The 16,195-nt window shown below is 45.5% G+C and overlaps 1 protein-coding gene across 1 annotated transcript; it reads right to left on the bottom strand.

The window, feature by feature from the left end:
- Positions 1-2,827: 2,827 nt before the first annotated feature.
- Positions 2,828-15,928, bottom strand: LOC118769123 (MAP7 domain-containing protein 1-like). The gene is made up of 18 exons (XM_036516141.1): positions 15,919-15,928; positions 15,192-15,506; positions 14,369-14,437; positions 13,858-13,878; positions 11,859-12,022; positions 11,179-11,287; positions 8,993-9,112; positions 8,601-8,722; positions 8,367-8,485; positions 7,773-7,975; positions 7,284-7,527; positions 6,755-6,902; positions 6,391-6,495; positions 5,678-5,728; positions 5,453-5,525; positions 4,683-4,770; positions 4,090-4,310; positions 2,828-3,341 (listed from the first exon to the last, which is right to left on the bottom strand). Exons 1-17 carry the CDS (start codon positions 15,926-15,928, stop codon positions 4,100-4,102), a joined length of 2,172 nt encoding a protein of 723 aa, XP_036372034.1. The 3' UTR covers positions 2,828-3,341; positions 4,090-4,099.
- Positions 15,929-16,195: the final 267 nt, after the last annotated feature.

Below are 16,195 nucleotides of genomic sequence, written 5' to 3'. Positions count from 1 at the left end.
AAGTAATACTGCAAATCAAGATTTTTTTAAAAGGGACTAGAAGTGTATGCAATGCATGTACAACCTGCTATTGTTAACAAGCTTACATACAGACCAATGCTGTTCTTCTAGCTTACTTTTAACAACAAATTTCATTCTTACTAAATTCGATTTGACAGTAACACCTTTGATACGTTGCAATCTATTTCTAATACGTTATAATACATCGCTAGTTCAAATTCTGTTCTCACTGATTCTAAAAACCAACATGCAACAGTTGAGCCGCACTAGTGTCCATAAGCGTAATAATTAAATGTACATAACTGCATATACAATATTAAGAATTGAACTTCTATATCTACAACTGAGTCGATCGGTAGCTAACGCACTCTAATTCAGAAGGATTAAATCTTAAAACGGCTTGCCATATGCTACAGCAAACACATTCAGTTCGTGCGTAGTATAGCTACCAGTTGGCTTTATCTTGCTCGGAAGCGACACGTTTTCACCGATTTCCATAACTTTATATTCTGTAAACGTATGATTGTCCAAGGTAGCCAACGTATTCCACATAGTTAGCTAACTCGTGACCACACATGCATAGCGTAGTGTTAGCTGGAAAGCAAGCCAACAAGTTCCATTCATTTGGGTGTCTATCTATAGAGGTACTCGATCACCAAATTTCGTAAACAAATACTACTATCTTGCCAACTATCTTGGTGATTTAAGAGCTATACACAACGGATAGCTAGTTAGCGTTAGTTGACAAGCAGTGGGCAACAATGCTACCAGCTAACAACCTGGTGGCCAAACACGCTTCCACTGTCTCTGTAGATTAACTACCCAAACACACCGCGACGCGAACTGGTGGCATAGATTTTACGTCTCATTGCTGTTAACAAATACCATCTGTTGGAGTACGTCATGCAGTAACATATAAATTAGATTTTATCCCCTACTACAAAAAATCAGAGGCGTAAACTGTGCGATTTTGTTTAAGGGTTAGTAAGCGGACAGCAATGCGTACTTACTTGCAGTTTGCTGGTACGGTAGAATACAAGCTCGCCTGTCCTGTCGGTAAGCGTTTCCTTCCAGATTTTTGTTCCCGCCTCCTTTGCCTTAAAGGAGAAATGAGGTGTGCATGCGGGCCATTATTTCCTTTAAGATATATAATATTATATTCCGGTTTGTAAGTAATGTAAAGACCATAATTTGAAATGCACTTACCCACTTCAATAGATTGCATTCCGATGAAAGGCTGTTGTTAAAAAAAAGAATGTCTTGCCTTCATAATTCTCCACCCATAAAGGTGTGTGTGCGCAGTGGGCATTTCACGTACAGTTAGCTTGATATTCGATATTCACCTAATTTCACAAAACTTGCAAAAACTGTTAAACCAAACTCATTTTCAGACTTGTTGCATGCTGACCAAAGAATACTGTGAAATGCCTCACAAATGCTGTGCATCTAAGGTGCTAGGGAATACCTCGCAATTCTCAGGTGAGCAGGAAGTCCTAGCACGATGAGTTTCCACCATAGATAAGGTGAGCTACTGGTTAACGACAATGCAAAAACGGCTCGCTTGGCGTATGCATGGGTATGGCCTATATTATATAAAAATTCTGAGATATGGATCGCACAGTTTCAAACAATTTGCGCATGAAAATGAGTAAGGAGTAAGATTTTTTTTTTTTTCATTCACAAAAATGTGATTGCAAGCTTTGTGGAGTTAATATCCAAAATAAATGTTTGAAATATCAAATACAGGCACTTTTAATACAACTTCAACTAAAGTCATTTATTTATTTATTTATGTATTTATTTATTTTTTTTATTTATTACATTTTTGTTGTTCATTGGAAGGAAAGTCCGACCTTTGTTAGCTGTGACTTTTCATAGTAGCTGCATTTGTTAAGTTTTTGGAGTCTTGACTATCATCATCCATATAATCCTAGAACTGGCAATTAATGGAAGAAAAAAAATAACATTGTTTTAACTGTAATTTAAAAATACCTTAATAATTTAAATATACTTCAAAATCATTGCTACTGAAAGCCAAATAAAGCTCTACTTAACACATGCATTTGAGCACAGTGAAGGGCTTCTATTTTTGCAGTCCTTTGCTTCCCTTCTTTTCCTCATGATAATGAAACAACAGCTGAAAAAGTATAATTTGTGTGGACTGTGACAGCCAAAGCCAAATTACGAGTTAGAATAAACCGCCTTCAATTATACTGTCAGCATGCATGCTGGGTGATGTGGATAAACAGCTTCAGTGACCTTATGACCTGAAGAAAGGATCTTTACCACATTTTGTCACCCCCTTCCTCCTCCCCAGTTGTGGTTTAAAGGGATGCATGTAAATTCCTGGGTTCCAGAGTTCAGCGCGAGAGCGTCTTGTACACCCAGTTCTGAAGAGGAGGTTAATTTGCTGGTGTCAGGATGCCTTTTTGTTTACTCCCTCCCACTCTACATGGAGCAGCAGAGGCTAAAAGGATTCCTCCTGAATGAAATCAATCAAAATCCGACTACATTTCAACACAGGGAAGTCTCGGCGTAATACGTGTCACACAGTGCAAGATCATTACAAATGCGTCTCTTTGGTCCTTGAAAAGACACAGCATTTGCCCCACATCATATTGCTCTCATGCTGGGGCCTGTAGTCAGACAGCTGAATTTGATCATATGCCCAGGATCCTCACCAATCAATGTGTATGTCCCCTCATAGAAAAAAAAGACTCCCAGTCAACATGAAAGGCGGCACTGGTCCATAGGGGCACAGGGGACTGAGAGGGACCAGTCCAGCTAACAGAGAGAGAGAGACACACTGAGAGTGCACATGCACTGAACTCCCTTTCAGAGAGACTTTTATTCTACAGCCAACATCTCCTTTAACATTTGACACAGTAACAGTCATTTATATTATTCATGACTTCTTATTCATATCTTCCAATAAAATGACATCAGTTGCTTACAACAACATAACCAATGCACCATCCTGGCCAGCTCATAGTCACTAACAAGTCCAGTAATAATAATACTGATGTAAATGAAAATGATATATTATCTCAAATAGGTTTTCTGGCTCTCTACAATGGATTATGCTGTCATTATTTTAAGGTGCAAAATAAAATGTTTCCATAAGCTGTAACAGTTCTGCACCATGAAACCTGGTGAAAGACACAAAGAATATTTTCTTCTTCTTGGGCAGAGTTATTTTTTGCAATGAGAGTTCATTCTGCAGGATGTGAAAGAGCATCTGGCACAGTTCCATCTTTCAGCTGTGTGAGGTTGTGAGATGAATCTGCTCCTCTGCTGGTGTGTAAGGCTGTTCCTCCAGTATTTCGAGGCACAGGGGACCTCTGCCGGGCAAGGAGAACAGATAAAAGTGAGTACTGACAATTCATATCCATACTGAATATTCACAAGTACAGACTATTCATGTGGGTACTTATTACTCATATATGTACTGCCAGTAGTGTTGTGAAATTGGCAGTAGAGATTATTCATGTAAATTAAGTGAACACTAAGTACAGGCCAATTTATGTAAGAGAAAGGTTCCTTGAAAATTCAAGTAAGTTTAAGCAATGCAAACTGAACACACTTTTGCCATAAGCTTAATGTAATAAGTAGGGGATGCAAATGTTTGGACATTGTAGCCTAAAAGAAACATCATTTAATTATTACAGCTAATAATTAAACAAGTCAGTAATTAAACTTGTGTCCTACATACACAATGAAATGAACATAAATGGCTACATAAGCACTCACCAAAATAAAGGCAATTACTTAGTTTGTGTTCTGCATATTATCCATTTATACAGATGGATATTTACAGAAGCAACCTTCTCTCAAAGGTATAACAACAGCTGCCTTCTACACCACCCTCACAAACTGACACACCATCCTTATAACACTTATTTATGCCTTAGGCATGAGAGGATAGAAATTAAACATAACCTAAACAGGGTGAGCCACTTTCGAATGTACTATAGCTCTGACAGTGTCCTCATAGCTCTGACATCATCCTGACGACTCTGACATCATGTTCGCAAGCTATGACATAATCTACAGAAGCATGACATGACCTGTGTGGGAGGGCTGTCGTACCTGTGACATGCTAGGCCTGCAGTGACCCCGTTTTTATCAGGAAGGACTCCCCATTCTCGAAGGACGGAATGGAGTCAATGGGAATCCCACTCATGGTCTTGGCCTCTTGCCTCTGGCTACTGCTGCTGCTGTTGCTGTTGTGATTGGTCATCTGGACGATCTCCTCAAGGTCAGACAGGCCATTGTGGTGGTTGGCAATATAGATCCCGTTCATCACAGGACTGAGAGGAGACACATGATGCAGAGGTCAGATTTCACATGATTTCTACCAAAAGTCCATCTCTAACCTCCTTCTGTACTAGACGGAACCACATGCAACCCGAGACATGAAAGACACTGAGAGCAGCATAGTGGACTTGGAATGTTTATGTGCATCTGTTTGATAATGGAGTCTGGTGTAACTGTAACCCGTGCAAGACCAAGAGCAAACTGCTCCTTCTTGTGTGCAGGGCTTTATGATGTCACCTATAATCTATCTAAACAAAAAATCTATCTTGTACATATTCCTTCAAGGGGGCATTTCAATTTCAACCCTCCTTAACATTTTGACCTTTTATGCCCAATCAGGAAGAAAGCATGCTACACCTGTTTACCTTTCTATCAGGGCGTCTGGTGATTGGACGCTCTCTGCCGGTTTGTTAAACTGTGTTGTACCTGGGATCTGTTTGTTGTCGGTCGGTGCTGAGAAAACAACATTGAAGTACATTTAATGTCATCTTTATCTAAAAACGTCCTAAACTGTAAATTATTTCAGTTCGCTCTTGTACTACATACTTGTCATCAAATGGATTCTGTTAACAGTGATCATGTGATTTCAATAAATTACTATAGACATGCTTGCTTTGGCCATGTTCATGTGGAACTGATACCTCTTTTTCAGCAAGGAGCAGTATATGAGATTTGAGTTACTTAAGTTTCATGTACTGTATCACAAAACATATTTATTAGCTTATATATGTTTAAAGGATATCACAGACATCTTATCTCATTTCTGCAGCTCAAAGACCAGTAGATCACATATAAGCAACCAAACCAAGTCTGCATCCAACAGCAGAAAATATGGTGGAGCTGGAGCTAAACAACATTTACTATCAGCACTCACAGTTTGATGTAACTGCTAAACATTATTCATTGTTAGTACTGGCAATGAGAAGTGATAACAGCTAAACAGCATTCCCTGTCAGTTCTAACAATCTGATATAACCTAGATTTAAACAGAATTTAAAGGGTATCCACTGTCAGCACTGACAATATATTATAATTTTGCATGAAATAATATTCAGTCACTATCAGTGCTGACTGTGTAATGTAATCTGAAGTAAACAGTATTCACTGTTCTGTTCCTTAGTTCCTCTGTACTTACTCTGACTGTTCCCCACATCTCTCTGGGTGTCTTTGCCATCGACCAGAGGTGTGGATGGACACCTGGCATCATTCTGCAGAAGAAGAGGAGTATGGGATTAACTCTCCAGAATCCAGAAGCACATGGGGTTAACTCTGAAAACCTGGAGAGTACAGGGAAAGCCCTCCAAACCGGGAGAAGGATTTCACGGGGGGGGAAAAAGTGCGGAGTGGAACACGTGCTGACCTTTTCCCCTCCTTCCGGCTTGCGTGTTCTCTTCATAATCTCCTCGAGGCGCTGCAATTCAAAGAAAGACTTCAGTCAGTTCACCCCCCACTTCTGTCTCCTCTTCAGACTGGGAATCAAACAGTATGACATGAACAGGAGTTCTGTGGATGGCCACTGGGTAATTTAAACATTATCATTTGCTCGGTTACACTTACACAGTTCTAGCAATCACGATACATGTTATTAGTTGTCGCCGCTGCCGTGCTTGCACTTTGAAAATAGGATTTTTTTCCTTTGTTCTCTGTAAATGGCTCTTGATTATGTGTAAATAAGCAGGAGACTCTGGGTGAGGGAACTGTATTCTCATTTAACTGAGTCCAGTCCAGTCGACTTACAAACACCCAGAGGGTGCACCAGTTTCCTGGTTATGATTTTATTCAGATTAATTTCTGCATATTGGTCTTTCTCTGCATCCTAAATCTTACTCTTCCCCTCTACACACTCTTCTCTCCCTGGAGCTATAAAATAGAGAGTGATGAAGAGATTAAAAAAAAACTCATTAATATATCGGAATTGGGTTTATATTTTTAAAAAGGCACGAAGAGATGGTTAGTATAAGACTAGATGAACAGCAGCAGAAAGTATCCATCTCTGCTGAGGCCTTAAAGGGCCAGGTTACAGGTTTTGGTGTGATAAGGAACATCAGCAGTCCGTTGAGTCTTTATTCACACCTTCTTCCTCTCCTGGCGCTCCTCTTCTTCCTTCTGGAAGTGCCTGTTCCTCTCCTGCCGGTGCCGCTCGGCCTCCTCCCGTGCCTTGGCCGCCTCCTCATCCTTCTGATACACATAGGAAGAACTACATTACCCACAAGCGCCCACCTGCACACCACAAGTGTTTTTTATTGTGTAGCACTCCAAGTGAGCTCAGAGTTAGGATTGTAGTCCGTTTGGGAGACGACATTACCCAGTAGTGCTGTATGGTGTTGCTGTCAGTCGTTGAACGCTTGGAGCGAGCCAAGAGCCAGGGACGAAGTCATTTTTGGGAGACTACATTACCCAGCCACCCCGTGGATCACACACACACACATGCGCTCACCATTCTCTGCAGCCGTATGCTCTCCTCCTGCGCCTCCTTCTCCAGCTGCTGCGCCGCAATCTGCTGCTGCTCTGCCGCATGCCGCGCTGCCTCCTCCCTGCACCTCCTCTCCTCCACCTCCCACGCCTTACGCTCCTCACGCAAAACCCTGCGTGGACAGCGTGCTCCATCAGATCAGCAACACACATTTTCAAAAGCACACAGACACACACTCATTTACTAATCATGCAAAGGTATGGAAACACACACTCATTCACTAACATACATACATTCATTAGCATACACACATACACACACACAGTACATTCATTAACACAACACATACACTTGTTCATTAACACACACATACACACACACACACACAAACATCATACACACACAATCATAACACACAGGAAAACACGCAAACACACATGGAAGCACGCATACATTCTCATGCACGTACACACACAGACGCACACGCACATACACACACAGACACGTACACACACACACACACGTACACACACACACACAGAGCGGAGCTGACCGGTCTCTTTCCTCCTGCTCACGCCGCTCCTGCTCCTCTCTTTCCCGCTCCTCGCGGACCTGCCGACGTTTCTCCGCCAGGCTCCGGGCCGCCTGCTCCGGATCGGTGGTGCCGGCCGTGGGCCTAGGACCCGAGGCTGGGGCGGGTACCGGAGGAGAGGGGGCAGCTGGCGAGACCGGGGTGCTCACCGAAGGGGGTGTGGTGACATCAGAGCACACAACAATGGAGGGAATGTTCATGGAGCCTGGGGAGGGCAGGGGGCAGGAACACTGTTAACTGTTACATATGTGACTGAGCACACAAATGCACCCTGCAGGACACATGAGGACTCGTGTGATTGAATAACTTTGTAAGGCCGCATCAGTCTGTGCACATGATTGAACAAGCACACATTCAGCACAAAGCGTTGCCACAGCAACTCCAGGAGCAGGAGACCCAGACAGAACACTGGAGTCAACACCAGCCCTGGGCCACGGCTACTATTCTCACCCGTTGTCTCCTCATGGTTGACCTGCTGTGGTGACACTGTCTCCACAGGGACTTGAAGGCCATTTTGAGGCTGCACCCTGGCAGGAGTCTTGGACCTCTTGGGGCGTGTCTTGGGGCCAGAGGGGGAGACTGCCGTGCTGGGGGAGGAGGGCCTGCTCCGGGGGGTGATGGGTGACGTGAGCCGATTTACACTCCCTGAAGAGCTGTTGGAAGAAACATCTTGAGCACCCTCTTGCTTCCTGATGAGAACACCCCGACTGTCAAACATCCAGCGTCACAAGGTAGCGTGCCAGCACACCTAAACTTGCCAATATCCATCACAACAGAACACTGCAACATCACACCCCCAACATCCATCGTTCTTGAATGCTCCAAAATCCAACATCACAACGCAACACTCTGCCATCCGACATCAACATTTAAACATTCTTAACATCTCGACTGAATACTCCAACATCCTGATGGTTGTGAAAGCATTGTCTTATATTAAATTGGACAGGGAAACCTTCTGTTACAGGCCAGGAGAGTGGAGAGAGAATTCTGTTTTACTGTCTTTGTGATGGCGGACGCCCCAGGAGAAGCAGAGGTCCATACCTGAGTTCTGCTCTCTGCCTCAGAGGCTGTCTCTGTCTCAGCTCCTTCTCTTTCGCCAGGGCTTTCTCTCTCTCGTTCTCTCTCTCCTTGTCTTTCTTTTCCTTCTTCTTTTTCTCCACCTTTGAGAAACAGAAATAACGGCACGACATTGCCCGGCAGTCTGCCTCAGCCCACAGTTAAAGTTATGTGGGTAACAGTTCCCACAATTCAGTGCAAGAAGTGGGTGGGACTGACCGGGATAGCGTCATGCCTCCGTTGGCGCTGGGTGATGTCGGGCGTGCTGGCAGACACCCTCCGCCGCCCGGCACAGTTGTGGGCTGTCAGGGGGCTGGCAGAGGCCGCGCGCAGGCAGGAATCTGCAGGGGGCGCAGTCGAGCAGAGATGGGTGCAATCAGACATTACACTTAACGAAACACAGAGTTCGTAGCATACACACTCTCAAAGTGAGGAGCAGTTATCTGTACTGCACACACTCAGAAACAGGAAACAGGTTAGAGGGGGCGTTTGTACCACAAGCATTCACAGGATGGAGGATATACCACATCCACACACAGGATGGAGGTTATATCACAAACACACACACACACACAGGGTGGAAGGGGCAGGGGACAGTATCGGTCACTCACGGCTGTCCTTGGTGCTGCTCAGCAGGGTGGTACTGCGACTCCTGGCCAGGAAGGAGAGGGTGGGGGTCATCAGCCGCTCCACGATTCTGCTCTCCCTGGCACTCAGCTGCAGGCTGCGGGCTAACACAGGAGGGCTCCATCAGCGCCCGTACACCCCCCAAACCATACCCCCTTCTCACACCCATACCCCCTCTAAAACATATCCACTCAAGCAGCATATCCATACCCTTGGCAACCATACCCTCTGAGTTACAATAAACATATCCCCCGACCAATCACATCAAATCACTCACCAAACTCACACACACACTTGATAACCACAACCACCCAATTAGCATAAACACACACTCCAACACCAAATACACTCACCATATCCACACCCACCCATATTCACCACCCACACCTCCTTCGCCAACAGCCGTAACTGCTCACTTGCCATTGCCCACACACCCCTGAAAACCACACCCAATCACAGTTCATCTCACCTGGTCATCACACGCACACTTTTATCATAAAACCCTCTCCCTCCAGAACTCCTCAGGTTTCTTGCTTAAATGTGAAAACAAAGAGAAACCTGGAGGTGTTCGTCCCATTTCATTCATAAACTACAGTATTTCAGGATTAAAAAAATATGCTTGGAAAATACTCTGCGCACAGAGTATTGAGTTCTCTTCTTAAATATGATCACAGAATGTACTTGAACCCGGGTTGGACTGACATTGAGTGGCCAGCCCCACCCTGAGCCAGCCCCACACTGGACATGCCTACAGCCCCACCCACACATTCAGTGCAGGGCAGGGCTCTTGAGAAATATAGTCTGTAATGTTAGTGATAATGTTAGTGACTCCTGAAACAGACACACTCCAAATGATGCTTCAGCTGACAGACGTGTCATCACAAACAGGGAACATTCACTCCATTCCACAAGGGCTGACCAGGGCGCATGAAATTCACAGGTTTCCATGACGATAAAATGTACATAGTCAGTGCATTGATTCGCAGTGCAGACAGACAGACAGACGCGCCCCAACCCCCCACCCCCACCCCCCTGACTCTGTGAAGTGACAGGGTGTCCAGCCAGGAGCCATTTTATAGACACAGTTCTATCTTGCACCCCAGGTCCACCTGGCCCACTTCAGCGCACATCAACCCACATCAGTCCATGTTGGCCCACGACGCTCCAGCTGAGAGTTGTTGCTGTGGTTTTTACAACAGTTTTGTGAACTTTGTCATTTGTTAGTCTCCCTCCACCTAACCCTGATTAGTGTTTATTACAATACACCCCTGTAATAAATTACCCATAATCCACCTTTCCATTTCTGACAGAAAGTCACTGGCATGAGCCACGGACTGTAGACCAACAGTTCATTTTAACTATTTACTTGTCACAACACCACCAGCTCAATGAGCACAGGAGATTGGAGTGGAGGGACGTGTGAGGTGACAGGACTTCTGGACATATTCAGAACAAAATATGAGATATAGATGTCAGGACTGATCAAAATGTAGGTGGGGGGAGTGGGGGAGGGATAAAACCACGATGAAGAGAGTGGTAGTACAAGGGGGGGGGGGCGTGGCCGGGTGATGTTGGGCGCAGGCAGGGGGGGGTGAGGTCTGTGTTAAGACCAGGTACTCCGGACACTTGCTTACTTCCGCAGGGGGAGCTCCAGAGGGAGGCTGAGGACTTGGATAGACGCTTGGTATATAGAGAGTCCGTGCGCTTTGGCGACGTGACCGTCGAGGTCGAGCACCGACCTGCACCAGAGAGAACACACTGTACAAACACACTGCTCACAAGTCCGATGTGAAGGCCCGGGGCGTGACAGCGGCCATCATCCTGGACGCCCTCTCTCACCCGGCAGCCCCCCCGGCAGGGTCACCCGGAGCCCTCAAAGCAGACATGTGTGTTGCCACGGAGACACCACGCATACTCATTCTCATTGGCTGGCCTGGTCAACCCCCTGTCCTGAGGGACCATTCAGCAGGGAGTGCCAGTCTCTGTGGGTCTACTGCGTGCTGTGTGGCTCTCTATAGTTCTGTATGGTTCTGTCTGATTCTGTGTGGTCCCATATAGTGTTTTATGGTGCTGTGCCATTCTCCATGGTTCTGTGAGGTTCTGTATAGTGCTGTGCTGTTCTGAATCCTGCCGTGCGGTTCTGTGGGGTTCCTGCTCCAGGTGTACTCACTCTCTCTGCCGGACGTCTGGTTCAGGCCCCCAGCCCAAGACCACCTGAGCTGCCGGATCTCGGCCCATGTCTTCTTGCCTGACCTCCTCATTGCAGCATCATAACGCTCCTACAGTCAGCAGAATGAGAGATGTCTGTTCAGATTTCGAAATCATTGATATTGTTAAACATTCCCTGCTATGAATTCAAATAGGTAAGCAATAAGAAGAACTGGTTATTTTTTTACAAGTGCTGGGTCTGTAATCTGGTTTGCTGCAATGTGAAATGCTCTTTTGAACAAGAACAGCACAAAGTGACTAATCTTATTGGAAGTGAGCCCCTTCACAGAAAGTGATGTGGCAGCTGCACAGCAGATAAGATGACCACAGAGCTCAGTCTGAGGAAGTAATTGCTAATTGAGACTTTTTAACACTTCTTATTAAGAAAAACATGTGAAAAGCTGTATTTTTTCTCTGGTGGGGGGGGGGGGGGGGGGGCTTGTCAATGTTCTTTCAGATCTGTGGGTGGCAGAGAGGGAAGCCACTCATGATATCACACAGGGTGGGGTCACTAAAGAACATGAGGCTAACAAAACACAGACTAGGAAAGAAAAGTTACCACAGACACCAAAAGTGCAGTGCAACTGAGAAGACTCTACTCCCAGACCCCTAAACTCCGCGGTCGCCTCCCACGGCCCCTACCTTGTTCTTCTCCAGCCTCTGCCGCTCCTTCTCCTGCAGGAGGGCGCGCCTCCTCTCCGCCCGCACTCTCTGCTCCTCCAGCTTCCTCCGGCGCTCCTCCAGCTGCCTCTCCCGCTGCTGCCGAGCGCGCCGCTCCTTCTCCAGCCACTGCGCCCTCTTCGCCGCTGGATGGGACAGGGGGTCAGGGGTCAGGGGTCAGGGGGGTCAGGGGTCATATCACACATCCTGTCTCCTCTGAGGAGAAAACAGCTCTGACTCTGATCAGCCCTGTCCACTGAGTCTCAGAGTCTCAGGCAAAGCACCCCCTGGGATGAGCTCAGACAACCAAACCTTTAATCTGGGAAACATCCTCGCCAGAGAAGGAGAACAGAATGCCATTTAGTGGGATCAGGTCACTTTATAAAGGATTTTCTTCTTGGTTTCCTGTATTTCTGTATTTCCTGTATTTCAAGTGTTTCCTGTATTTCTGTGGCCTTGGCCAGACAGCCTACCTTCACACTCTTACAGATACAGATGTGATTAGAGAACACAAACTAAACAAAGGAAATCAATGGTCTTTTCAACTATCAACTTTATTATCCAGCACAAACCCAACATGCAGACCTTGCTAACAGAGACATCTGGCATGGAGATGAGACAGTGGGAAGGGCCTGTATCACATGCTGTTTGATGTGCAGGCCAAAGCATAAATAAAGAATGGAGAAAACACTCACTGCCTGCTGAAATCAAATCAGTGCATGGACGAAAACACACAGCACTTCACTGCGCTTCACCTGAAACCCTTTTTCTACTGTTGAGCAAGAAGCAAGGTATGAAGGGCTGGAGTGGAGTGTATCTAACCCAGTACAGCAGGATTGCTTTCCCACTGAATTGCCTAAAACCAGAGCCATAGTACATGGCCTTCCTGTGAGCGCTGGCCTCTGCTCAGATCCAGATGATTGCTTGGACTTCGTCTACATTCCAAATATAATTTTTTTTTGTGGAAAAAAAATTAGGACTTGTTATTTCCTCAATCCATCTCTGGTTGTTTTCTGTAATGGCAGTCCCAGCCTGTACTTAGTTCTACAGTGGAAAAGGGGTGTGAATGATCAGCAGGAGGAGTGACTAATAGTCTACACTTTGGAGGGCACCAGAGAGTATCAGGGGTCACATTCAGAGTGGACATTATGCTGAGGTGGAACTGGAACATCATCCAAACCTGAAACCATTATCATTAAACTATGATTATGATGATGATTATGGCTATGATTCCACCGATCACTACCCACACAATACGTGGTTCCCAAATGTGTGTGAGACGTCTCAGTGGGAACACTGCACGACATCCAGGTTTAATGATACCTAATATTATGTGCTTTTTATATCCAAACTGTCCCTGTCACTACAGATGCTGGTCACATACTGATGACATTACTTAATATACTGTGAGAGAATGTGACAGATAGCAATCAGAACTGCTCATCACACAGTGATGACATCACTCACAATACTCTGAGAATACTTAGTAGCTAGCATTCGTTTATTTTGTATTTACATTTATTCATTTGGCAGACGCTTTCATCTAAAGTGACGTACAAGTGAGGATTACAATCATAAGTTATGACATACCCATATACTATCTGCCTCAGCCTTCCCATAATAGTAATGGTAAACTTCCCCTGTCCTGTGTATTTCTGAGGTCATTAAGTCTGTGGTTCACATTCCCAGGTCACTTCTGCTCAAATACACACCTCATTCCCAATCCTGCCATGGAACTTGGCCTGTAATTCTGACTGCTCCACTTAAAAAACGCAGACACTGTGCAGCGACTGAGAAAAGCATGCAATCTCAAGGAGCAGCTCCAAAAAAATGAAAAAAAAAAAACCATGAAAGGCAAAAAAATGGAGGCAACTGTTTCCAACTCAGAGAAAGGAAAAATACAATACGACATCACAGTCATAAGGTACAGAAATGAAACACAGCCACTACCCACGGTGTCCACGCTGACAGTGCGTCTTACCTTGCTGCTGGCTACGCTGCTCTGGAGTGAAACAGAAACGGAGAGTGACTGTCAATCATTCAGAGGAAGCCCCTCCCCCTGCACGTCAGCAGTGTGCAGCACGAGACAAGTCAGAGAGGTCAGGGCTGACCCGATAGGGCCAGTGGAGTTGGCCACCATTACAGACAGTGGTAGGCTTACAGACATTAGGAAAAACAAGGTCTCTACCTCCAGCCACTTTCATTGGATGCAAATGCAGCAGATAACTGCTCGATATGTGGTTTCCCACTGAATAAAGGGTAAGATAAAACAGTTCACCTCAGAGCCATGGTGCTCAAAAACATTTTATTTGACAGATTACTTTGTAAATGACACCGCTGAGAGACACTGGAAACCACCAGCCAGGTTTCTATCAAGTAAAATCTCAGGGAAATGATAAAAACCTGAGAGGTGATGCACCTTTGCATTCTATGACCCCACCACAAGAGGGCCCCATTCAGAAAAAAAAAACCAAGGTCTCTGTTCAGCTTACCAAGGTATCTGGCTCTTTCCTCCCTCCTCTCCTTCGCCAGCCTCTGTCTGTCCTCCGGCTTCAGTTCATCTGTAATCAGAGAACGTATCAGGTCAGAGGTCATAGCCTTTTATTGGAGCAGCGCACAGCTGTGTACATACAGATGTTTCTGCTCTCACTCTCAGCAGTCACGCCTCATCACATGCACCTCAGAGTCCAGCACATTTGGAAACACTGCAGAAACACGTCCAATCATCAACACAGTGTCCAACTGGAGAAAACTATTGTTTACACAATGACTACCCAATAAGTCTGAAAAAACTTCTATCCACTACCATTTAAATATTTCATTGTGAGTTGCTCTGCCTAACAGTGTTTGCTAAAAGACAAAATGCATAAGCAAATGTAAATACACAACTGCTTTGACATCTCATTCAATGTAAACCTGTATAATTGTCAATACAACCCATAAACACCTTCACTACAACCCATTTTTTCCATTTCCATTGGTTACCACACAGACAGAAACATGGACATACATTTACATTTCTGCTCAGTCACACTATCATAGTGTGACAGCTGGGCATCCATCACTGTATTTCTGAGGGCCTCTGAAGTAAGCGCATCTCAAATTCCCCCAGGGCTGAATACTTACCTTCTGTCACCACAAAGTGCTGCATAAAAATGAACTGTCCTGATGTCTTTATAGTGGTGCAACTCAAATTCACACTTGGAGCATTGGAGGAAGTTGTCTCTATTATAACTAACACTCTGAAACATGATGTTTGTTTTCACTGATGAGCCAGTCACACTGAATGACTGAAGGCAGCAGAGATATGGCTACCTTTTCTGTGCTGGAGGTTGCCACTCCTGCCAGCAGGAGCTAAAGGGCCCTTTTTTTTCAAGGATGAGTCTGGTTTGGAGGCGGAGTCAGCTTTGAGGGTGGAGTCTGTTGTAGGGGAGGAGTCTGGTTTGAAGGATGATTCTGCTTTCAGAGTGGAGTCTGTCGTGGGGGAGGAGTCTGGTCTGGAGGAGGAGTCTGCTTTGAGGGTGGAGTCTGTTGTGGGGGAGGAGTCTGGTGTGGGGGAGGAGTCTACTTTCAGGAAGTGCTGCACCTCTTTTTCTTCTTTGGGTCTGACTTCCAGAGTGGAGGGTAGAGCTGAGAGAGACAGAGAAAGGGCAAGAGAAAGAGCAGGTGAGAGGGGGAAAGCAGTGAAACACCACAGAGCTAGAGTGTGCCATCAACGCTGCTGTCTGTGTGCAGCTCTGGAGGTCTGAGGCTGGTATCTGAACATCATCAGCATGGACTGTTCACACCTCAGTCTCTAAAACTCTCACACTAAGAGAGTGGTACAAACAAGAACACAGTCCCATTCCTACTCATCCAAACACAACCACAGCAAAACACTTATAAAACTCCCATGGCTCAAAATGCACACAGGCCTGGCCCTTACTTGTTTCCTGAAGGATCCATTTAAGACCTTTCGCTGTACTAACCTGATACTATCCCTCCACTGCACCTAGGTCCTAGCCCAACCCACAGGCTCATAGAACAAATACTCCTCACTTACCAGGCGGCATCCCCCAGTCAGCGCACCTATTCTGATCATAAATCCCACAGAACCCAACAGCCACAGTTACTGATGAGCCCAAGAGAACCCAACGGCTGCAGTTAATGGGCGGCAGTGTAGCATAGTGGTTAAGGAGCAGGACTCGTAACCGAAAGGTTGCTGGTTCAATCCTCGCTGGTACACTGCTGCTGTACCCTTGGGCTTAACCCACAGTTGCCTCAGTAAATATCCAGCTGTATAAATAGATAACATTATAAAGAACTGTAACCTATGTAAG

The sequence above is a fragment of the Megalops cyprinoides genome, chromosome 21 (assembly GCF_013368585.1).
Source record: "Megalops cyprinoides isolate fMegCyp1 chromosome 21, fMegCyp1.pri, whole genome shotgun sequence".
Taxonomy (NCBI): Eukaryota; Metazoa; Chordata; class Actinopteri; order Elopiformes; family Megalopidae; genus Megalops; species Megalops cyprinoides.
The sequence above is the reverse complement of the archived record's forward strand: the minus strand, read 5'-3'. Positions and strand labels throughout refer to the sequence as shown.

Excerpts from the sequence above, each read along its gene's own strand:
- LOC118769123 (XM_036516141.1), bottom strand. Across the intron at positions 8,723-8,992 it reads GAGCAGCACCAAGGACAGCC|ATTCCTGCCTGCGCGCGGCC; the intron begins GTGAGTGACCGA and ends CGCCCCCTGCAG. Across the intron at positions 8,486-8,600 it reads GGAGGCATGACGCTATCCCG|GTGGAGAAAAAGAAGAAGGA; the intron begins GTCAGTCCCACC and ends TGTTTCTCAAAG.